The sequence below is a fragment of the Sporothrix brasiliensis genome, assembly GCF_000820605.1.
Source record: "Sporothrix brasiliensis 5110 chromosome Unknown Cont21, whole genome shotgun sequence".
NCBI lineage: Eukaryota > Fungi > Ascomycota > Sordariomycetes > Ophiostomatales > Ophiostomataceae > Sporothrix > Sporothrix brasiliensis.
In genome coordinates, this window is record NW_024467140.1 from 1772368 (window position 1) to 1794820 (window position 22453).

Genomic DNA, 22453 nt, shown 5'->3' on the forward strand with positions numbered 1-22453 from the left:
GTGTCTGCGTGTCTACGTGTCTGCGTGTCTTGCATGCCTCGTTGTGTTGAGACAACGTCCTGTCCTTTTGTCGATGTGCCTGCATGAGTCTTCAGCCTATTCTGTACCCCTCTTCCCGTCCCGACGAAGGCGCCGCTTGTGCCATTATTTGCCACCCGTTCACAAACTACCCTTTAACGAGTTTGACTTTTTGCCCGGGTGACCTCACAAGAAGCCCACCCATTGACCAAACAGAAGCTGTGGAACAATCTTTCTCATCTCACCCGCATCCCCGGGGTTGTGATGAGAGTGACACATACGCGCTCGCACACACGCAATAAAAACTGGAAAAGCCGTTGCCCGAAACCCGTATGCGAGATCGCTCGCTATTTTTCAGTCCGCGCTCCGCCATGAAGCTCGAAGCAGTGGCAAGAATCAAAAAAAAAGAAAAAAAAAGAAAAAAAAAGAAAAAAAAAAGAAAAAGAAAAGAAAAAAAGACCAAATCGTACAGTCCACGCGGAATGGGGCGCATCTCTCCAAGCCTGTCCGTGGTAAGCACGACAGAGGACCAAAAAAGGCAGTTCGAGGTGAGAGATGCCGGCTACACGCGCTGATTGGCTGCCCACCAAGTTGGCTACGAGAAACCAACGAACCGCACCAATTGGCACCGAATGCTAGCCTCGGGGCCTCTTGGGGCCAACCAGGTGAGCCAGAGCCACCCTGAGAAAGATGCCCAGGTCCATAAAAACCAGGAAACAAAAAAGGGGGGACAGGGTCTTCTTCGAACGGAGTAGGAGGTCCTGTTCTCGGGGACGGCAAAAAGGGACAAAAAAAACTAAACGAAGAAGACAGGGATGAGGTCTAAGCGTGAGGAAAAAGAAAAAGAAAAAAGAAAGGTAAAAAGGTAAAAACTGCCGTTGTTTGGGGAAAGGAACGGAACACGAGCATGCATTGGTAGGAGGGTGTATGTATCAGAAAGCAGGGCAAAAGGATAACTGCCAGTCCAAGGTTTGGTGTGCAAGGGGAACTTGTACGACGGAACCAAGAGGTCGACGCCACATTATGGACCACAGGACCGTTCGATAAAGGCAAAAGGGCATTTCGAACAGGCCAGCGCATCAGACAAGAACGTCAACACCGCCGTACACTCCTTGAGGTGACTTCTTGCAATGTTCTGCCTTAGTGGGTGCCAGAATTGTGTTGGTCATTCGGAAGGATATCCCGTATGTCAATCCATGCTGGTTTTCCAACAGCACGCTCGGTTGTATGAGCGTAAAGGGATCCGCTTGGTGGACTCGACTCAAGAAAAACTGGAAGATGCCGTCGGCATTGTTGCCTGGACCTGGGTTCTCGTGTTTCGAGGAAATTTTCGAACAAAGAAAGACGGCCAGGATTCTGGATTATGGACGCTGGCAGGGATATGGCATGTTCGAAGGGTGCGCCAGGATGGAGTCTTCGTTGATGTGCATTCTGTACTCGTCCACCGTGACTACACTGAACGGACAGCATCGTTTCTTGGTCAGACTCCGCAGCTGCGCAGGCTGCATGCATCGTACATATGCATCGTACATACGACGTATATGTAAAAGGCAAACACGAATTCCTGCAGTCGACAATCGACATACTGTCGGCGGACATGCGCCATTTTGCGGCTACCCGCATGGAATTCGTGGCAAGCTCTCATGATCTCCTCACTTGTCCCCGCCGTATACTGTACGGAACGTTTTCTTCAAGTGAATTTAGATGGCCAGACCCTCGCCCACGCCGTATTTGTCCACTTTCATCGTTCGTCGGCCGCCCTGGCGTACGTTTGTGCGTTTGCGTGAACGCCAACGCTTCACCCGAACAGGTGTTGCGCTGGCCACAGGACCTCTTTCCACAGCGTGATGAGCAAGACTTATACTCCGTCGCGGAAACCAGATGCTTTTGTCAACGTTGGTACTGCTGCAGCAAGCCGAGCAAGGGGAGGGCGGAGAGACTTCAGTGCTCTTGGGAAGGGAGAATGTCTACCCCCTTTCCATTGTCGTTTGGCGGCCGTCATTCACAGTTTCCCAAAACGTCACGGCTCCCTGTCGGCTCCCCGCTTTGACAAAGCCTACTGACAATAGCCTGCCTTTCTTGCGCGGGTTCTCTTTGTTCTCGGGCGGCTGGTGCGGGTGCTAGTTTCGAAGCTTGTCACTCCGTGTCCTCCGTGCAGTGGCGCCCGAGCAGAAAAGGAAACGGCGCAAAGGGCACTAAAACAAGAACGAGCCGCAAAAGGACCACAGGGACAGGATGAAGCAAGAAAAAGCAGACTCCAGTAGACACTAGAAACAAAGAAACAAAGGACAGAGGGAGAAAACAACGCACCAAGTGGCTCCCGCCCAAAGGGACCCCAGGCCCGATTCCAAGGGTTGGTCCTCGCTCCCTCGCTCCGTCGCTCACTCTTTCTGTCCCTACGCCTAGCCCGCTGACCATGCCCGCTCGCCGCGCGCCGGAAGGACACCCGCAGCGGCCCTTGGGCGGGAGCTGCGCAGCGCCGAGCGGAAGCATCCCTCGACCAGTGTCACCGGACGGGAACTTGGTGGGACACTGGCGTATTGACGGAGCGGCGCGGCATGGATCATTACCCCTATTCACCTCTGGTGCCATTCAAGGTGAAAACGTTAAGCAAACTCGGCAAAATTTTGTTCCTCTCATAGGGGGCTGCCAACCCAAATATCCGAAAAGAACAACGGTTCAAAGGGCCAGCTTGATCAAGTCAAGTTTGTGCTCCGTCACCCGAGCCTGAGCGGTGGGCAGCGGTAACAGCACCTCCAAGCGATCCCTCCCACCGTCACAGAGACCACATAGCGCCGTCAGCGAGAGCGCATATGGGAAGAGTGAGGGCCCAAAGACTGTGCGAAGTCTGTTGGAAGCCACTGGCGTTTGGAGCTATGCTGAGCCGAGTTCACCGGCGTACAGTTCGGCGATCCGCTTGTGCTTGGTCTGTTCTCCGTTGTGGGCAGACCATTCTCGAGCCCTGTTCCCTGTCTGTATTTCCGTATTCCACCGTGCTCCGTAGCGGGTTGGAAAGAGAAAGAATCATTAGAAAATTGTGAGCGAACAAGGAAATAAGGGAGGAATGGGCAAACTCACTTAGGGGCTTGACAAAAATAGGGGCGTCTTCCAGTGAGATGAGGCAGTAGAAAAGTTCCTCTGCTCCGGATCCAGCACTGTGCATCTCGGCGGCCGCCCCAAGGGTGATTTCCACGCACAAGACGTCCCGATGCTCCCGTCATTCGTCCTCTTGTAGCACTCACATCTCTCTGCCAGCACATAGTTTTGCCAGTTACCCATGTTGTAGCCTCCACTGCTACTCTGTATTGAGGTAGGGTGCTCCCCGTGTCTGGTTTTCATGCTGAATTGGGTTGCTGCCGTGTCAAAAGCCTGCTATAGTTGCATCGAGTCGACAGTCTGTAAATTACCAGCTCATAATGCGGTGGGCGATAATCACGCGGCCAAGGCAAGTCACTGGAGGTGACAGTGACCGCCAATATTTGATCATCGCCCGCCCTGCACGGCAAGGCTTCAGCTGACGAAGGCACCTTCGATACCCTGCTGGTCACGGCAAGAAGATAAATGCCCCTTTGCTTGTCGCATCACAGGATGAGTGACCGTTTGACGAGACCTCGTCAAGCCTCTCTTCGGGCACCATGATCAACGGCGGCGTCGACTTGATCTGTCGAGGCCCTTCTGCTGTGATTCCCACACCCTCCCCCCATCATGACACATTTTATTTGTCGATAGTCACCTCGCTTGTCGATAGTCTCATCGCTTGTCGTGCACAAGCACCAACAGACAACCCGACCAAGCCTATCAGCTTCACTTCTCCTTCCCGCCTCTGCCAGCCAACTCGTTATCAGGCGAGACGCCGGTGCAACGTCCTCTTCCCTGTGTACATTAGTAGCTTCAGAGTAAACGGTCCATGTTGCAGTGCAGGGAAGATGGCAGTGCTGCATTGCAGGAAACCTGCACGGTCGAATTGGGTATGAAACGGGCGACTTGCATGCTCTGCGAGTCCTTTCCTGCCCTTTGCATCGAATCCCACCTAATCCAAATCCATTGTCTCCTGCCAGTGCAATGTGAACGTGCTTGCCTCGTCACTTACACGCCGTTGCTTGGCTAGACCGGACTTGTCTGCTTTGGACTTTGTCTGCAATGTAGTCGGCCAGGCGGTCAAGCCCTCACTGCTCTCCGTAAAAGTAACCCGTCGTTTTGGGGGTTTGTTTTCCTTCTGGCTCCCAAGGACATCGCTTTTCGTATCTCGTACCCTGTTCCCTGTCACCGCTCATTTTGATCCAACCGTCTGTAATTTGGCTCACCGTCGTAATTTAGCTCACCGTCCCTTGCCTCGCGATCCTGCATCTTCCTCTCAAAAGCGGCATTGTCCAGGTCACATGTTCGAAAACTCATGCGAGTAAGACCAACAGCCCTAGTGTCTGTGCGACGGGAAGGGGACCGTCCGCCGCGAGCAACTCTGTCATCCCTGAACCGTCTCTCCACTTGGTTTTCAGGTGGTCCATAAGGGATCTTTTCTCTTGCCGGAAAGATACGAGTCCAAGCCTCCATTGTGTGATGGGCAGGGGCGTGTAAAATAATCAAATTTCGACGGCGCGAATAGATATCCCAATTCGTATTCGTGGCGTACCATAGAAACGAAAGCTGCCAAAAACATCATTGACGAGGTAGGCATGGGACCTTGTCTACCCCATCGCAATTCCACCGAGAACCGCTGTCTGTGATGGGATGGAGCCTTAAGCGAGGCCTGGGCATTGGAGGTGACAGGTTCTTGTTCGCTGCAAGAACACCTGTCGATGTGTTAGTGGTCAACGACTGGGCTCATGCTAGCTTTCCGCTCACTTCCGCTCAGAGTGTGAAGGGCACCGGTTCTCAAGCAGACCACTACGTATTCGCAACATCATGCATATCAAATGCAGCCAGCGGCACCAGAATGGAAACCATAGGTGCTGGTTTTGTGAACTTACTGTACAACTCGCGTCCTTCCACACAAACTGCCCCGGTTTCTCAGTCTAGTACCTCTCACGCGTTGACCAACCCGCCAGGCGAATACAACATCACCAGACACCATGCCGAGTCTCCTTCCCCGCTAGGTGTCGAGACCGCCTGGTGACCTTGAAACAGTCATGTTGTATTGTACCCGGTTCGTTGTCTGAAATTGACTGCGAAGCATTCATGCATTCTTTGATTCTATGGCGGCCGGGTATTTACCGTCAGCGTCAGTTGATCGGATCGACGACACTGTTCGTTTATTGCCATCTGCCAGTCGCCATTTTAGAGCCGAAGGCCCCGATTAAGCGCTGCAGTCCGGTGCTTCATGTTTTCAATCCCGCCCGGCAAACCTAATATAGCTTGCCAAGCCCGTGGACAAAGTCGCCGTTAGAAGAGGCTCGGCCCTTTTTGTTAGTGGCCAGGGGACACTAAATCAAACTGACCTTCTAGAGCTTAAACGCGTCGAAAGGTTCGATGCCACACGTATCATGGCAAAAGTTTTCCCGGGGTATACCAGCACTGTTGTTAACGCACTTCGCTTAGTCCAGCAAGTTAGTATTGGTAAAGCTGTGCCTACCATGTCTAGTCGCGGCTGGCCAAGGGATCGATTTCAATTTGAAAACGACGTGAGCAACCCAAGTGGACCACGGTAAATTGACCAGCCCTAGGGCGTGGGAGAATCTGCCGTAAAACACAAAGTTAGCATATCGCAGACATCAACACAAACATTTTGCCGCGGTGAGTAGTATTGGGATACAAGACAAACCACATTGATTCCAATGTTAATAAAGCGCGTCGGGCAGTCTTTCGACACGGAAATCTCGAGTGGTCAGTCACAATGCTGGAGCCGCCTGCTCGTGTCAGCTTTTGGATCTTCTGCCCTCTTTATGCTGGTCGGCGTCGGGGAAACTGCCAATGCATAGACCTTCCTCTAAAGTAGACGGTACTTGCAAAACTTGTGGAGATGTATCTCGCAGTCAATATGAACAATTGTGCCGCAATTTGGTCATCGGATATGTATTAAGGGCTGTCACCCTGTAGGATCTCTAAGTCGCTGGCTGTCGGTGGTGGTTCTGTGGGACAGCCGGTAACGCAGACGTCCAAGAGGCTCACATCCGTTTCGGAGCCAATCGTCTTCGGTATTGCCGGATTGCGAAATCTCAGATCAAAAGAAAGGAGAAACCGCCAAGTGTGGAAAAGGGAGTGCGGAAACATCTGTAACGACTTTGATGCCAGGTTTGGAAAGAGCATCGACGTAAACAAATAACAGACGGACTGGGAAGGCGCGTTCGAGGGCCACAACAACTGGGGAAAGAGCAAACTTGTCCATATCTCGAAGAGGACCATACGACCCCATATGTATCTCTTGACGGAAGGTACGGCCACACGGCCGATCTCGCCTGAGCTGTGACCATACAAGCACAGCACCATCATGTGTCCCCAGGCACAATAATGCGCAAGCAGTACAGGCACCAAGCCACCGCATGAATGTCTTGAGTCTCCTGTTCCATGGAAGAGAAAGAAATTGGCAGACGACACGGACCCCTCCCGCACGAGTGTTGCCACCAAAGCAGTGTAGTGCTCTATCCTGAGATCATGTTCACCGTAGCCATAGTAGTGCAGGCCGTCCTCATGCATCCACGACGCTAGCTCCTTCTATACGGTTGGAAGAAAGGATAAACAGCGTCCGCATCCCTTTCATGTTCTTCTAGAAAGCTCTTGGTGACTCCATGGACATACTCATCTCATCGTATCGTCGCCGAGGAGAGCCAGTGCGAGCTGGTTGGTGCATCTTCAGAGCTGTGCTGGCTTCACAGTTGCATATGGGACCGATTGATACATGGCTTGAACTACAAGCAGTACAGCTGAACTGGATGGGCACATCATGGCACGAAAAGTGGTGCTTGGGCCTTGGGTAGAAGATAAGAGGAATTCGGTCATTTGCCCTGTTGTAGGATACTATGCAGTATAAAAGAGACAATAACCCAGAAACGAGCCGTAGACACGGACCAGATGAACGTGGGCCACAACGACATGTCCAAGACATGCAAAGACAAAACAACACATGTCCGGGCGTGAAACAGATCAATAACAGAGACAACAGAGGACCGCTAAATAACACGATGCCCATGAAGAAGATTTAAAACAAAAGCCTGCAAGCATCCAAAACTCCAGCACAACAATACGAAAGCATAAACAGAAAATCAAAATGCCAAACGAGAGACAATTACGTTGTCGTTTTGTACCTTTGCGCTATCTCCCTCCACTGCCATTGGTTTTTGCGTTGGTTGCGACTTGTCTGTTTGGGGTCGAGAGCAAATGACTGGATGAAGCAAATCAAGGGCAAGCCATAGAGTGCGTCAGGAAAGTCAAGCACTACCCGGGATGCGCCCGCCCGTCAGTCCTTGCGTCGGGTACACAGAACGGCTGGCATAGGCCAAACGTATGAGTTGGATGTGGGATGTTCTAAACACGCGGTGTTAGTATCCTGAGCGAAGACGGCGTACAACTTTTGACTACTGTTCCGTGGCGGCGAAGGCAATTCAAGACACAGTCGTAGGAGGTAGTTGTAGTCGCATACCTCGCCTTGCAATCCTAGGGTAGAGGTCCGGTAGAACCCCCCCCCCCCCACCCCTCACAGAAACACTGTTAAAGAAACCTGCAAAAAACATACCGTAATACAAGAAATGAGCATCGAAGTGCGGAGCCAGAACGCGCCAAGCAGAGGCAAGAAAGATAAAGAGGCAGAAGGTCACGTCACGGGGTATCAGCTGCAAAACTATAATGCACAAAGGTGCAGAAATGTTGCCCACTCCAGTCCAAAATTTTAGGGTTTTTTTTTTTTTTTTTTTTTTTTTTTTTTTTTGGTCGCTTTGCATTCGAAATCAAATCAAATAAAAGACCTTGTTGCGTAGGGCAGGCACGCATCGAGTGCGCCCAGTCGTATCGTAACCAATTCCAAAGCAAAAGGGTGGCTGCTCCCTGGGTTCGAACTGCGTAGAGTTCTGTCGGGCTGAACCCGAGATCATGCATAACGTTGACAGTGCGGGAAGTAAGCTTTGCAGACTGGTCGTCTGGCAGTCCCTGGAGCAAACGAAGTATGACGCGCAACAAGACAATGGGAGCACATGTGCATTGAATGGGTTCAGATAGAAGTACAGCTCTGTCGAAGAAATATGTCAGCATAAAGACAAGGTATGCAAGCAGCTGGGGAGGGGGGGCCTCGCTATCGATTCATACCATTTAAAACGACGAAGAGAGTAACGATTGCCACCGAGACCCTAACATGTTGACCAAAAATAAACAACCGTGAAAAAAATGGACAGGAGGTATGTGCCGGCATTAAATAGGGTTTTTTGAGAGAGGGTCCAGAGACGCTTCGTCTTCCCCGCAGTAAACAGTTGTGACTGCCAGACAGTTGAAAGCCTTCAAACAGATGATAATTAGACCAGGCTCGAAAATCTTCGCCACAGTCAGGTTCCTGGGCCATCCCGGACGGGCTTGTCCAATTTGTCCCATTCGTCGTTTCATTCAAGCACCTTCGAAATTGTTCGAGATGTTTCCAAATTGTCGCGGGTCCAGAAAGAAAATAGTCATTCCGCTATGCACGGCTGAGCACGAACGCAATATTCTGCGGTGTGTAAGAAAATCATTCACAGCCCAGTGTTTGATTCATTCGTCCGTTTCAAAAAGGGAACATGCTGTACAGATAATCAAAGCCCAGTCCATAGATCCATAAAGAGAAAATGAAATTATATGTTGCTTGTTGATCCAGGGTCCAGTGGGAATAGATGTCATCAGATGCACGCGTCCCCGAGTGGTCACTTCTTGATGTCCTCAAGAATATGGTTTCGAGATGTTACAAAGTCCAGGTTGATTGCTGAGACAGGAGCTGGAATGGGAAGAGGGACTTCCATTTGAAGATGTTTGACCACAAATGGTGCTGTCAAGCACAAGTCCGTTAAGTCGATTGGTACTTGAGCCAGCATGGCAATGGTCCAGAAAGGGTTGAAGCCGGGCCAAGGAGAGACAATGAGACCAAAGACTGTAGAGGAAAGACGAGACATGAAAAGACGGTAAGACGATACCCTTACAACCACTGCCTTCGGGTGAAGGCTGAGAAATTTGATTTGTCTTCAATCATGTAAGATTGAGCATTCTTGAGCAAAAATGAGTACACAGACTGAGAATCAGCATCGTGCAAGGTCCAGCTGTCAATAAACGCCAGTCCAAAAATGGTCCAGGGAGGAGTATGTAGGACAGGTGATCTCGTCGCATTGAAATGATCCGTGGCCAGAGGTGTCCAGATTAGAGTAGGGAAGTCCAAGTCCAGTGGTGTCGAGTGGTTTAGATAGATCGAAGGCGGTGCCAACGAGTCCAGAAAAGGAAAAAAAAAAAAAAAAAAGAAGAAAGAAAAAAGAAAAAAAAGGACAGAGCGTAAACAACAGAAAATGTAAACAAGTGACAAAGCCATGGCTTGGCCATGTAAGCGTTGCAAAATAAAACAGAGTCGTAGCGTGGCGTGAAGCAGGAACGAGAAGAATTGGTTTGAGGCAGACTCAAATGGGTCAAGGAACGAGAGAGCGACCAAAGTTGAGAGACGCAAGAAAAGCAGCAAACGAATCAGGAACTCTAGCAGAATCGTAACCAAATCAGGAGCGCCAGAGCGCCTCTACCAACCAAAAGGGAATCAAACGCCTTCCATGAGCAGAGGAAAAGAATGCGATATCGAGATCAGTCTTTTAGTTTTTGTTGCGGATGAAGTTCGAGTTGAGGGTGAGAGGAACCCAGGGCGTACGGTCATCTCCGGCCATATAGGTGGTGAGGGGCGGCACTGCCCGACTTTGGTGGGGGACCATTCCGGTTGGGAGGTGTGGCATCGCGCTCACGCTCGCGTTCACGTTCGCCGGGCCGTTCAGGGCGATCGCGGTGATCTGAGCGCTCGCTCGCGGCGCGTTGTTCCCGGCCATGGCGAGGAGCAGCTTGTTGTGGTCCACTATTGGTGATTGGAAATTGAGCCTGACTATTCGATGCAACGGATCCAGAGCGAGCAGGGGAAGAGGGATGGGGAGGCCGGGGAGGGAGGGTAGAGAGGGCGGGTTCTTCATACTGTTGGGCGTGGGGCGGCTGCGGTGACACATCATGAGCAGGGCTGTATCCAGTGTTTGCGTTGGGAGCTGAAGCTGTGCGTGAGTATGTAGACTGGAACCTTTTGCCTATTAAAGCAATACCACACAAACACCTGGTTCGGTTGAAAAGAATCACCTACCTCGTCCGTAGCCACCGTCGATAGGCTGGCCATACGCAGCGGCGTGACTTGCTGGTGGCGGCGGCGCCGAGTATCCGCCGTAGCCACCACCAGTGCCGGGTGCGCCGCTGCCGTACGAGCCGCGGCTGCTGTTGCCTTGGTTTCCGAACCCGCCAGGGCCACTGGGCGGGGAGTTGCGTCGTGCGGGGGCCAAGGGGGCATCCGTCATCTGCATGTCCATGGAGTAGGCATCCCGGTTGGACACTACGGCGTAGTGTGCGCCACTTGCGTAGCCGTCCTGGCCGTGTGGTTGCGGGTGGGCGGCGCCCCCGATAGGTCCGCCGTAGTTGCCGCCAATACCGCCAAGGCCGCCGACCTGAGGAGGCGGGCCACCGTATCTCGGATCCTGGGGAGATTGTTGCTGCGAAGGGTACTGTGTCTGGGGTGGTAGTCCGCCCTGCGCGTATGGAGCGTTGTTGTAACCGCCGTGTCCTCCAGGCGGGCCATAGGAGCCCGGGCCTGGTCCTCCTGGTCCAGAGGCGCTGTATCCTGGTGCCTCGCTGCCTGGATAGCGAGGGCCGCTGTCGTAGTTGCCGGCAGAGTTGCCGCCATAGGAAGACTGCAAGCCGCCGTACGGGGCGCCTCCGCCGTTACCACCTCCGACAGGAATATTGACGTTGCCGCCGCGCTGCGGGCCGTCTCTAATCTGGGAGTCCTGGTATTTGACTGAAGGGGAGTTAGGGTTATGTACGCGATCGTGGAGCCGGTCTCGATGAGAATAAGCTAGTGTACCTGCGCCAGACTGACTCTTCCGCCTCTCTGCGTCCCAGCGCGCAGAGTCGGTCTTGAGATCGGCGATCATAGCCTGTCGACGGAGGGGTTTGGTTAGACGATTGGGTGAAATGAGGGATGCGGAGCGTAAGCGCCGTTGGCAGGATGCACGTAGAGAGGGACGGAAGACGTACGGATGTCAAGTTACGATATGCGGTGATGAAGTAGCCCTGGATGACACGGCCACTATCCTATCGATGGGGAAGATATGGTCAGCATACTTGGATCCCATCACAGACACAGCATTTCCTGTGATGTTCAACCGCGAGTTCAGCGGTGAACGCCATGCACACGCCGACTCACATTTGTGTGTGTGCCCGGGCGGACAAGGGCATCGTTGCCCAAGTACCGACAGATGTCGGCCGTGATGACTTCACGGTCAATGCCGTCGCGGGGAACAAAATACTCGTTTTGCCGTGGTGGCGCATTGTTGCTCGGTGGGTAGCTTGCGCCGGCGCCTCGTCCGCGGTTTGCCATTTTTATTGTTGGGAGAAGATCACGATTCCAGAAAAGGCGAGAAACAGAAGCCAGAGCAAAGATCGCAAGAGGCGGTCCGAGAGAGGAAACGAAAAGCGAGGAGAAAAGTAACAATACAAATCGCCCAGATACAAGACAAAACAAAAGTAACGACAAACGACAAAAGGTGGAATACGATCTCGATAGAAGAAGCAAAACGGCTGCAAGACTTTAAATCGGAGGGGGGGAGGAAGCGAATTCGACGGAAAAGAAAGAAAGAAAAGGGAACAGGAATAGCGTAATGGGTAGGCCCGAACTGAAAGACAACCAGGCAGGGCAGCACGATTGGCGGGGGTGCGCGGTCGCAGGGGAAAATTTGGCAAGGAAACAAGGCGGGAAGAGGGTGGCCTGGGATTGGGCCTGATGCTGGTAAAATGAGGTGGCACCGGTGGGTCTCGTCTGGGCTCTTCGCAGGACGGAGCAAATAACAGCACGGCTGAGCAGTGTGTCGTTGCTTCTTGCTCGGTTCCCAGATAGAGTTTTAGTCGTTTCCGTGGTATATCGCAGCCAGCAAGGCGCAGTGAATGTGAATCAATCGGACGACGTCGTTACAGTTTCTGTCCGAATGGTAAGGAGATTGGATGTGCAAGGTATGATTGTTCTCGTGTCGTTAGGTGGACGCCACATCAACTAATTTTGTGCCAATTGCAATTGGCAGCCCGTGATCTGGGAAGATTGGGCAGTGATGCAGGCCCGTTCTAGTCAGGCCTTGACTTGCTTTTTGGCGACCTCTCCGTGGCGAAACAAGTCTTGTTTTTGGCCGCCTTCGGGGGTTGTCACTGCACAATCTCTCCAATAGAAACCGCTGGAAGCGCTGGACGCGCTGAAAGCAGAGCCTGCAGGTCGGGCCGCTTCAATGAGAGGTGATCCGTTTTCAAGATGTTGGGCGGGAAGGCTTGGACGATTTGATAGGATCGGGCACGCAGCAAGGGAATTCGCACGAAAAAGGGTGACCCAACGAGCAGCAAAACAAGCCCCTGGCAGCCAATGACGGTTGCAGGCCACGAAAACGCCAGCTCCGGAGGGCGTCGCGTGGGTGTTGCGTGGGACGCTCTGGTTGGTTGCGAGAACAGACAAAAGTGGACTGTAGAGTAATACGGAGACCTGCGAGAGGCCCAGCCAGTGGTTTTCCGATAAAGTTGCGGTGGTGGGACGGTCCAGGAGGAAGACATAAAGCTGGACGGTTGGACTGAAGTTGACTTGAGCTGCGACAAAAGAGCCAATATGTGGTGATAGTAAAAGGCAAAAAAGGGAGGGAAGCCAAAAAGGGGGATTGTTTACAACGTGGAGGGAGAAGGTGCAAAGCTCCTTTCTGGGTCGAAAGGAGCGATCGGTCGCAAGATGGGACGACGTCGCTTCCCAACGAGGGAGGACAAAGACACCGACGACGGAAAGAGGCAAAGAGGGAAAGCGCAAAGGCCAGTCTGCTGCCCCCTGTACTTGTAGAAGCTGCTACAGGGCCTAGTGGGGAAGGTAGCCTGGCCTTATGGGCCTGGTGCGTATGTGAAACGGCAGCCAAAAAGGCTGACCGAGCTAAAGTGGAAGGTAGCGATCCTTTGACAGTCGTGGCTATTCCAGCCGTACCATTGGCCAGAGCAGCAGGGATGGTGTGGCGGTGACACTGGCTACGAATTACAAAGAAAGTACGAATTACGAAGTAAAGCAGCATTTGAAAACAAGACAACATGCATTGTAAAGTACACTGCCACCAGTGCATAGAAGCACAAGCTGACCGACAGATCAAAGAGCACAACTCCAAGACACGCTGCCCCAAAAGGCTGGCTGCAGGTTGCACTGGGGCACACAGAAGAGGCGAAAAAAAGGACAGACGTGGCTCGCTTTTTCTTGTTTTTTTGTTGTTTTGTCACCGCTGACATCCTGCGGCGCCTGGGCGCCTATCAGACACCCCTGCTTTCCTATGGGCTGCCCAAGCTCTGCATTCAATCCAACTCAGTGCAGTGAAACAGGCAAGGAAGAGACGCACCGAAGAGGCGAGTAACGGACAGTGGGAGGCAGCGACGAGTCTAAATAGCTGTCTTGTGCATCCGATTTCAGCACAAAACAACGCATCTGACTCGAGTGCGGCAGTGTTTGTTTTATACGAACGGTTCTCGGTCTGGCCGCCCTGCTTTCCAAATCCGCCACAGTGATGTGTCTCTGTCCTGTTCGTCCAGTATTGCTACCTGCCAGCCGTTTTGGCGCAGGCGGCTCTTTCCACTTGCCGCTTCCTAGCTGCCTTCTGACAGCCGGTATCCACCAGAACGTGTGGCAAAAAGGAGCCCTACACGCCCACACGCCCTGACGCCCTATTGTGTTTGCTATCATCTTGGGCATGGGATGTAAACTATCTTACGAGTACGTCGGTCCAGTTTATACTGTCGGTGGAGCGTGCATGATGGGGCCTCGAAACGGGGTCCCAATAGGCCAAGACAAAATATCACATAGTCTTGGAATCCGAAGAGAGCGTGTCAGGTGTCCATCTGCACATCTCTCGAAACAATGGGCAGCCCGACGGGTCTCGTTTTCTGTCATGTCTGCCCGGTAGCATCCAAATTCGTTGGGTTGGGCCGCAAAGGTTGGGCCGCAAAACGATTGCAGTCAAGCAATGTAATAATATGCAGCCATTGACTAGCCGTTTACAGTATATTCATATTCACAGTGTAAATACTGTATTTACACAGTCATATTCAAACCCTTCTTCGTAGTTATGCCCCCCTTTTGTTCCCTTTTTATTCTTTGCTCTTTCCATTGATGAACAATACGAGCCTCCGGGCCGAGAGTTTTCGAGGTCGGTTGGCCCTCGCGCAAGTCGAGAGTCCCGACCGAACCATATTTGTCGAGGTCGGTATGCCTACATGCATTGTCTCCTCTTTGTTGACTCGGCATGCCGACAGTACTCATCCATACTTTTCGTTTGCTTTGGCATCGGCATGCCGGTCTCCTGCTTCTCATGGTCTCACGGATATCAGCGTTTTGACTAGGACGGCAAACAGAGATGGTTTGCCTTTCGTCCAAGTCGACGGGCCGAGTTATCTTGCTTGGCATGCCGAGAATTCGATTCGTATTGAAGTCGGCAAGCCGATAGTCTAGACTAATCTGGCAGTTGGCTTGCCGAGGTACCCTTTGCTGAAAGGTTTTGACTTGCAATGAAGGCTACAAGCCGATGTCTCGACGATTCTAGTAGTCGGCTTGCCGAGTTATGTTGCTTCTTTTGGGGCCAGCAAGCCGATTTTCATGACTCTTTTGGAAGTCGGCTTGCCGAGGTACGCCTACTTGTCGATGTCGGCTTGCCGAAAGGTTCGACTTTTGTAGAGGTCGGCCGGCAAGGAGACTGTCCTGGCTGTTCTGAAAGTCAACGTGCCACTCTATCCCTTTCTCATTGATATCGGCATGCCGACATTGGTCGTTTTCTTCATCTCGGCTTGCCGAGAAATTTGGTTGTTTTTCCTCGACGTCGGCATGCCGATACTCTCCAATTTGTCGTCGAGGTCGGCACGCCAGTGTCGTCTCTGTAGGTCGGCATGCCGACAAAACTAGAAATGTCGGGATCTGCAAAGTTGGACTCGGCTCAGAAAGGCAGATAAAGGAAAAGAAAAAGTCAACTCCAAAAGGGCCGGCCCGAGAGCTGGCACCAAATAGAGATACCAGGTGCCGACCAGTGCGTACATGTCCAGAGTACGTCGTACTGATGGCACCAATTGGTCACGACAAGGACGACGGTATGCATAGCTCACTGCATGCGTGCCTGACATGCAGTACTCTTCATATTTTGCACACCGCTCAATCGTTTTGTTTTCTTGCTGTGCATTTCCTTCTGCTTGTATTTGTGTCTGTCGACATGGACTTTGCCGACTTTGCCCGGCAGTTCTTCCGTTATCGTTCAGTTTCCACTTTCATGTTTGTCTGTTTTTCTCGTCTCCTTCGTCTCTTCCTTTATCCAGTCTCGAGATCCTTGGCAAAGTGCCAGTCTTGGTGCACCTGCAGGTCGTCTGGATGGTCCAATGCAGCTCCACAGCGCTGGCAGGTCAATGGTCTTGGGCTCGCATCCGACGCTGACGCTCCGTTTCTGTCGTCGCCGTTGTTGCCATTATTGCCGCCATTGTCCTTTTTGGTCGGCGATCGCGCTTGGTTTTGAAAAAAAGACGAGATGGAGTTGGCCGGAGTCGTCGGCGTCCCGCGTTTGACAGGTCCCCGCCGACGTGTGGCGGTTGTTGGTGCTGTTGTCGCTGCTGTTGTCGCTGCTCCCGCCGCTTGTGTCGTTGTCGTCGTCGCCGTCTCTCGTGCGTGCAGCGCGCGGGCGACGTGCCAGTCGTCATGCTCCTGCAGCAGGACGGCCGATGGAAACGACGTGCTGCACTGGCCGCATGCAAATGGGCCGCTGCTCGTGTCGTGTCCGTTTCCATGACCAGTTCTCGGCGCACCGTCGGTTTTGGGCTGGAAGAAAGTGGATACACTCGATGGTCCTGCGTCTGCGGCCGCGTTACTTCGTCGGGCGCTGCTGGACGACGTGGCTCGCGGCCGTTCGTCAATGTTGTTCGTACGCTCTGCTCTCCCTTGCTTTCCCTGCTTGCCTTGTTTGCCGTGTTTGTCACTCGCTGTGTACTGCCTCGCGTCCCCTGCTTTGGACAGCAGAGGCAGGGATGCCGTCTCTGCTGCGTCGCGTTCCGTCCGCCGTCGTTTGACCAGCGGCTCATCAAGGGCGTCAAGAGCATCAATGGCGTCGAGGTCCCGAAGATTGCTATCTACATCGTCTTTGTCTTGATCGTCTTTGTCTTGATCGTCTTTGTCTTGATCGTCTTTGTCTTGATCGTCTTCTTGATCGTCTTTGTCTTGATTGTCTTCTCCACCAGCACAATCATCGTTATGGCTCGCTGTTGTCCCGGGTGCGGCCGTTTTCTGGAAAAACGACTCGATGCTCTTGTTGTTCTTGACTGGCTCATCAAAGCCGTCCATGCTAATGGCAAGATGGGCACACGGCCACAGCTCGCCGGCGCGCTGCGCCTGCTCGAGCAGCTGCGTGCTGAGCCTGAGCATTTTCTCTTCGTCGAGGGGCGTGCCGTCGCGCGGGATCCGGGTCTGCCGCGAGCGCCAGTGGTGGCCATGTCTGGCGTCCCCGTAGTGCAGACGAATGGTCTGCGGAAGGCGTAGCCGCTGGACGTGCTGTTGGTGTGCAGTCGTATGGGTTGCGGGGGTAGGGGCAGGGGGAGGGGGAGGGCTGCCGCCGTGCCCACTTGGCTCGTCCTTTCCATCGCCGCCGCCAGCCCCCTGTGCGCTGACCGTCACGGCGGCCAGCAGCGCCAGGGACAGCTTCTCGTCCAGCAGGCGGCACTTGAGCTCGGCGGCGAAGACGCGCAGCCAGCGCAGGGCCTGGTCCATGGTCGTGAGCGGGGGTTGTAGCGACTTGGCCGAAATAATCGACTTGATGTCGGTGCGCGCCGAGACCTCGCTCGTGTCGATGCCGTGGACCATGCTGTGGATGTGAAACCCGGCCTCCTGGTCGTTGAGCTTGGCCTGCATCTGCGCGACGGAGAGCGTGCGCAGCTCGGCAATCGACTCGGTGTCAAAGGCAGCGACGACACGGGCGCCCATTTTGCCGCCGAGGCCGCGCAGCTTGGTGACGGACGTGAGCCCGTCCAGAAAGGCCGCGACGGCGCGGGGCCGCAGGACGGTCTGCTTGTCGGGCTTGTGCTGGCTGGAGCCGAGCTTGCTGAGCATCTTGTTGGAGGCAATGCCGGCCGAGCAGCGGAACTGCAGCTTGTCGTAGAGGGTCTGGCGCACGGCGCGGACAATGCGGGCGCCCTCGAGCATGACCACATCGTCCCAGTCGACGACCTCATCGTTGTGGTTGGTGCTGTCGCCGGCCTCGTCCGCGTCGTTGCCAACCTGGCCGTTTCTGTCCTTTCTGTCCTTTTTGTCCTTTTCGTCAATGACGTCGCTGCCCGTGGCCGCCCAGTCGAGATCGGCTTCGGTCACGGGCGGCAGAGGAAGCAGCGCGCCTGGCTGGTCATGGTGGTGTTTGCGGTAGTCGGCGAGCACGTCCGGATAGAGCCGGTGCACGAGCAGCTCGTGCACGTAGGACGACAGATCGACAAAGACCTCGTCGATACCAGCCTTTTCGAGCTTGCAGCCCTGGGCACCAGCACCGGCACCGGGCAGGCTCTCCTTGATGGTGGCCAGGATCTCGCGCGAGCGGATGCGGTAGGGCTCGAGCGAGACCTTGTGGTGGGCCATGTCTTTGTAGGCGTCGTCGTGGTACGCCCACTCGGTCAAGCCCTCTTTCCAGGTGGGCACATGCTGCAGGACGAGGTCCGGGCAGAGGCGCTTGGCCTCGGCGGCGCTGATCATGCGGCTGATGCCAAAGGCGCGGGCCGGGTAGTTGACGGCGATGATGCTGCGCCATTGCTGGACGACGAGCGGCGTGTCGTCGGCGGTGCCGAGGCGGCGCATCTCGCACTGCGCGTAGTAGGCGTCGAGGTCGATGTGGGCGATGACGCGAAGGGGGCAGGCCGGTGCGGCCGCGGCGAGGTCGGCGAGCTGGCGGTAGGTGAAGCGAGAGGTCTGCTTCGTGAGAGCTGTCCCTGCGGCAGTGTCGTTTCCGTTGTGGGAGGCCAGAGCGATGCGGTCACCATCGTGGACGTCAAGGCGAGAGGAGTCCACCGTCGCGTCGTCTGGACGAGGCGAGGCTGGCGTCTGCGCCGGCGACGGTCCGGGCGGAGACATGGGGAGTCGAGGGGGAGAGGCAATACATAGGTGATGCTGGTGCAGATGGGGTCAATGGCCAAAGAGCAGGAAGTTGTCTCAATGCATATGTCGAAAAGACGTGCTTTGAGGTTGGCGCTCTCTGGTGACGGTAGGCGCGTTACTGAGACCCTCCCCGCGTTTTTTAGGCGGGCTTTCAGTGGGGTTATACCGCGCCGTCCCGTGACACCTCTAAATGAAGACTTCCACTGGCATACGGACGAAGACATTGCGTCGCTTTCTCGTGGCATCTGCGACGTATTGTCGAATTGGATAAAGAAAGGTAAGTAGTATTTCGTCGAATTTATGCGAATTTAAAATCGTATTAGTTTTTTTTAAAAAAATATACATATATATATATATGTACAATCACTCAAAAAGCAATTTCTTTTCAATTGTCAGTTGTAATGGTTAGGAAATAGCATTGACAATCTTTAATCATTACAGCCAGATATAATGTCATCAAATTGGATACATATCTACATTCTCTCCCTCTATGCTACATAACCATATCCCGTTACAAGTGGCCCAATATCCAATTCTTGCCGCATCCCATTATTGATCAGTTCAAGAACTCTCAAGTCGCACTGAAGCCATAGAACGCCATAACACCGACACACGCAACATATATTGCTTACGCTCCCCAGGAGCGGGAGTCGACGCCCAATAACAAATCACTAATGCCCTCCCAGTGCATCTCGTGCCACAAGCCGGTCTCGGTCGCGGCATCGGCGGCCGCCTGGAAGGGTCCGTAGTCGTCCGTGGCGGCGCCGTCGAGCAGGGCTGTGGTGGCAGCCGTGGCAGCCGCTGTGCTCCCGTCGGCGTGCGAGAAGAACGTGGCGGTGCTGTCGGCGGCGGCGGGCAGGTCCAGGGGCATACCCATGGTGTCGAGCGTGTTGATGGTGTTGACCGTGTCCATGGTGTCGACGGCGTCCATGGCGTCCATGGCGTCCATGGGATGGTGGCGCGACGAGGTGGCAATCATCATCAACTGGCGACTGGCGTAGTCGGCGTCGCCAGCCAAGGACAGTGGTTGGGACAGGAGGGCGGACTGGGTGTAGCGCATGTTGTGGTTGGGGTTGTGGTTGTGGTTGTTGCTGCTGCTGTTGTTGTTGTTGCTGTTGATACGGCCACTGCGGCGGTTGTGGGAGCTGCTGTGGCGGTCAGTGTGCTGTGACCGCGTCGTTTGCCGTGGCCGATGCCGCGTGCTGCGTCGATTGTACGCTCTGTAATCGCTTTCGTGTTCGTCGTAGACGGGCCGCGGGACTTCTTCGACGTCATTGTCCGACGTGTTGCCGACGCCGCCGCTGTTGCTGTCAGGCGAGGGTGTCATAAGAGGAGGGTTCGGCAGTGCGTCGCCCGTGGCAGACTCGTCGGGGTGTCCCTGTTCCGTGGGAACACGGCCATCCCCGTTGGCGGAGCCCCTCTGTCTGGCAAAGTAGCTGGCCATGGCGTCGAGCTCACCCACAACGGTCAGCCAGCGGCGCATGGTGCCGGGGACGACGGGGTTAGCGAGGTGCTTGGCGGCGAGAGTCTTGCAGCGACCGAGCAGTTGGCGGAGGTCCGATGCCGTTGGTGGCGGTGTAGTCGAGGTAGTCGTCGATGCCGTCTCTTTTGTTTGACGCGCCGTCGGCTGGCTGCCCTCTGCCTCCTCACAAACAAACGCCAACACGACGATCAACACCGACGAATACAAATAGTACACATCCATCCAGGTCAGGGCATTGAAACAACCCACGGCATCGAGTTGCAGCAGCAAATCGCACGACAGGCGCCCTGCCTGTACACACACATCAGCCATGACACGGACGGGCTCGGCTAGCGGCACACGCTTGGATGCAGCGGCAAAGCGCGCCAGCAGGGCATGCCGCGACACGAGGGCGGAGACGTGGCTGTACTGGACGTGCAGAAGCAAGAGTGGCCGCTGGAAGGAGGGGGGCATGGCACCGATGAGGTCGGCCGAGAGGTGGCGCGGCAAGGTGGATTGCCAGCGGTCGAGGTCGTGCAGGAGGCCAGCCGCGGGCGACAAGGGGCCGAGTTGGACGCGAGGGTGGCGGTTCTTCTTGTCCCTCCCACAATCGGCACCCTCCGGCGGCAGGCTGCGGCAAGCCGCGCCCAGCAAGGTGACGAGGCGGTTGGACCACACGACATACTCGGGCGGGTTGTGGGCGCCCATGCCGAGGATGGTCTCGCGGGGCGCGCCAGCCAGCAAGTGTTTTGTGCAGTCAATGGCGCTGGGCCGGTCGTGGGACGAGACCTGCAGCTGCTCGAACGCATAGAGCGTCCACCAGACGCGCTTGCGCAGCTCGCGGGTGACGGGGGTGGCTGTGTTTGTGGCAGTGGCAGTGGGCGATGCCGCTGCTGCCGATGCATGCTCGGCCGGCTCGACGACGTCGTCGCGGTGCAGGCCAATGGCAAACCCGATACGCACAGCGGCGCCCGTCAGCGTCCAGCAAACGTCACGGGAGTTGTTGTTGTGCAGGTGGAGGGCGGTGAGCATGAGGGCCTGGACAGAGGCCATGCTGGAGGTGAACAAGACTTTGGGCAGGAGAGCTTGGGCCTGGTGCCACCAGCGGGTCTCCTGGAGGTAGTGCAGCTCGACGGTCGGGGATGGGGCTGCAGATGCCGATTCCGGCATGGCCTCTGGCATGGATGTGGCGACGGACGTGGGCGCCACCAGCCGCCAGGCAAGCATCAAAACGCACAACAGCGTACAGACCCAGGCCTGGTCGGTCTCGTGTGGATGGCGGGACCAGGCGCCCAGCTGCTCCAGAAAGGTGGCCTCGTGCAGGACGGGGAAATCGCTGTTGACGCGATCGAAAAAGGTGCGCACAAGCAGCTGCGTGACGGCCCAGCGTTCAGCGGGAGGATGGCCGGGCAGCAGGTCGGCGAGAGATTGTGGGAAGCACACCATGAGGGCATCGACACCAGGGTAGCTGCGATGACCCAAACTGGCGCGCCGGTTGTCGTCGGCCGGGTTGGGCCCGAAGAGCAGCATGCGGCCGGGTGTGCCGGCGCTGCTCGAGGGCGAGCCGGCGCTGCTCAGATGGTCGTCGCGGCCGATCCAGGTCTCGAGAGCATCGCGGAGGCGCACCTGGAAGAAGAAGGAGCTCGCCTGGCCGATGTACTGGCCCTGGCCCTGCAGGTCGAGCACGAGCATCTCGTTGTCCCGTTTGGCCTTGACGAGGATGGAAGAGGCAGCAGATGTGCAAGAGGGGTCGGCTACGGCGTCGTTGTCGGTGTCGTCGTCGGCGGGCGCCTGTCCACTCTCAGCACGCTGCGAGTGCGCGTTTATATTTGTGTTTGTGTTTGCGTGTGGACTGGTTAACGCCACCCCGGGAAAGAGAGGTACACCCAGACTGCGCGTCAGCTCCCTCAGGCCGTCCGTGCCGGTGAGGTCGGCGTCGGGCACAAAATGCTTGACGAGCCCCTCGAGCAGCACCAGCCGCTCGGTGTGGGCCTCGACGCTGCCGTACAGACGCTGCTTGCGCGGCTTGGTGACGAGACAGTTGTAGCCATACTTGGCGCAGTGGGCGCACTTGTCCTTCCCGGGCAGCATGCCGCACTTTTGTTTGCGCGACTTGCAGCGGTCACAGCTCTTTTCGGTGCGCTGCCGCAGCTCCTGTGGCACACGCCTGCTTTTTGGGGCCATGGCGGGGAGGGAAGGGGGACGGGGCTCCTGTCGAAGACAATGTTGGGAGAGGAGAAGAAGTGATGCTGTGCTGCTGAGATGCTTTGATGCTGTGATGCTGTGATGTCGTGATGTCCTGATGTCGGCGTCATCCACAATTTACACGTCACAGGTTCGTCCAAACGGGGTGGATACAGCTGGGAGCCGCAAAACCTGCCAAAGACTGCCGTCAGAGGGTCTCAGGGGGTCCCCCGGAATGACAAGCAGAGCGTGAGAGCAGCAAGTAGCAGACAAGGGAGAAGGGAGAGCAGTCAAGAAGGGTTCCTCAAACGACGGATCGTTTGTGAGTTTCCAGTGCCCAATATTTCGACCACTCGGACTTGACATTGTTCCCTATCTCTGGTCTGGGCCGGGATGGCATCTCGTGGCCAACATTGTGGCTGGAGGGTCCGTGGAGATGGAGTGAAGACGCATTGTCA

General features: G+C 55.1%; 4 protein-coding genes across 4 annotated transcripts; all 4 read right to left on the reverse strand.

Moving 5' to 3' along the window:
• Window positions 1–9752: 9752 nt before the first annotated feature.
• On the reverse strand, window positions 9753–9980 carry SPBR_05442 (uncharacterized protein; the record flags this gene model as incomplete). Its single annotated transcript, XM_040763717.1, has 1 exon — window positions 9753–9980. The coding sequence occupies one exon, from the start codon at window positions 9978–9980 to the stop codon at window positions 9753–9755; it is 228 nt and encodes a 75-aa protein (XP_040615545.1).
• Window positions 9981–10271: 291 nt separating this feature from the next.
• Window positions 10272–11566, reverse strand: SPBR_05023 (transcription factor; the record flags this gene model as incomplete). Its single annotated transcript, XM_040763300.1, has 4 exons — window positions 10272–10984; window positions 11066–11123; window positions 11224–11280; window positions 11393–11566. 4 exons carry the CDS (start codon window positions 11564–11566, stop codon window positions 10272–10274), a joined length of 1002 nt encoding a protein of 333 aa, XP_040615546.1.
• A 3972-nt stretch (window positions 11567–15538) lies between these two features.
• On the reverse strand, window positions 15539–18325 carry SPBR_04663 (sister chromatid cohesion protein; the record flags this gene model as incomplete). The annotated part of the gene is made up of 1 exon (XM_040762940.1): window positions 15539–18325. One exon carries the CDS (start codon window positions 18323–18325, stop codon window positions 15539–15541), a length of 2787 nt encoding a protein of 928 aa, XP_040615547.1.
• Window positions 18326–18977: 652 nt separating this feature from the next.
• Window positions 18978–21995, reverse strand: SPBR_04634 (c6 zinc finger domain containing protein; the record flags this gene model as incomplete). Its single annotated transcript, XM_040762911.1, has 1 exon — window positions 18978–21995. One exon carries the CDS (start codon window positions 21993–21995, stop codon window positions 18978–18980), a length of 3018 nt encoding a protein of 1005 aa, XP_040615548.1.
• Between the last annotated feature and the right edge of the window lie 458 nt (window positions 21996–22453).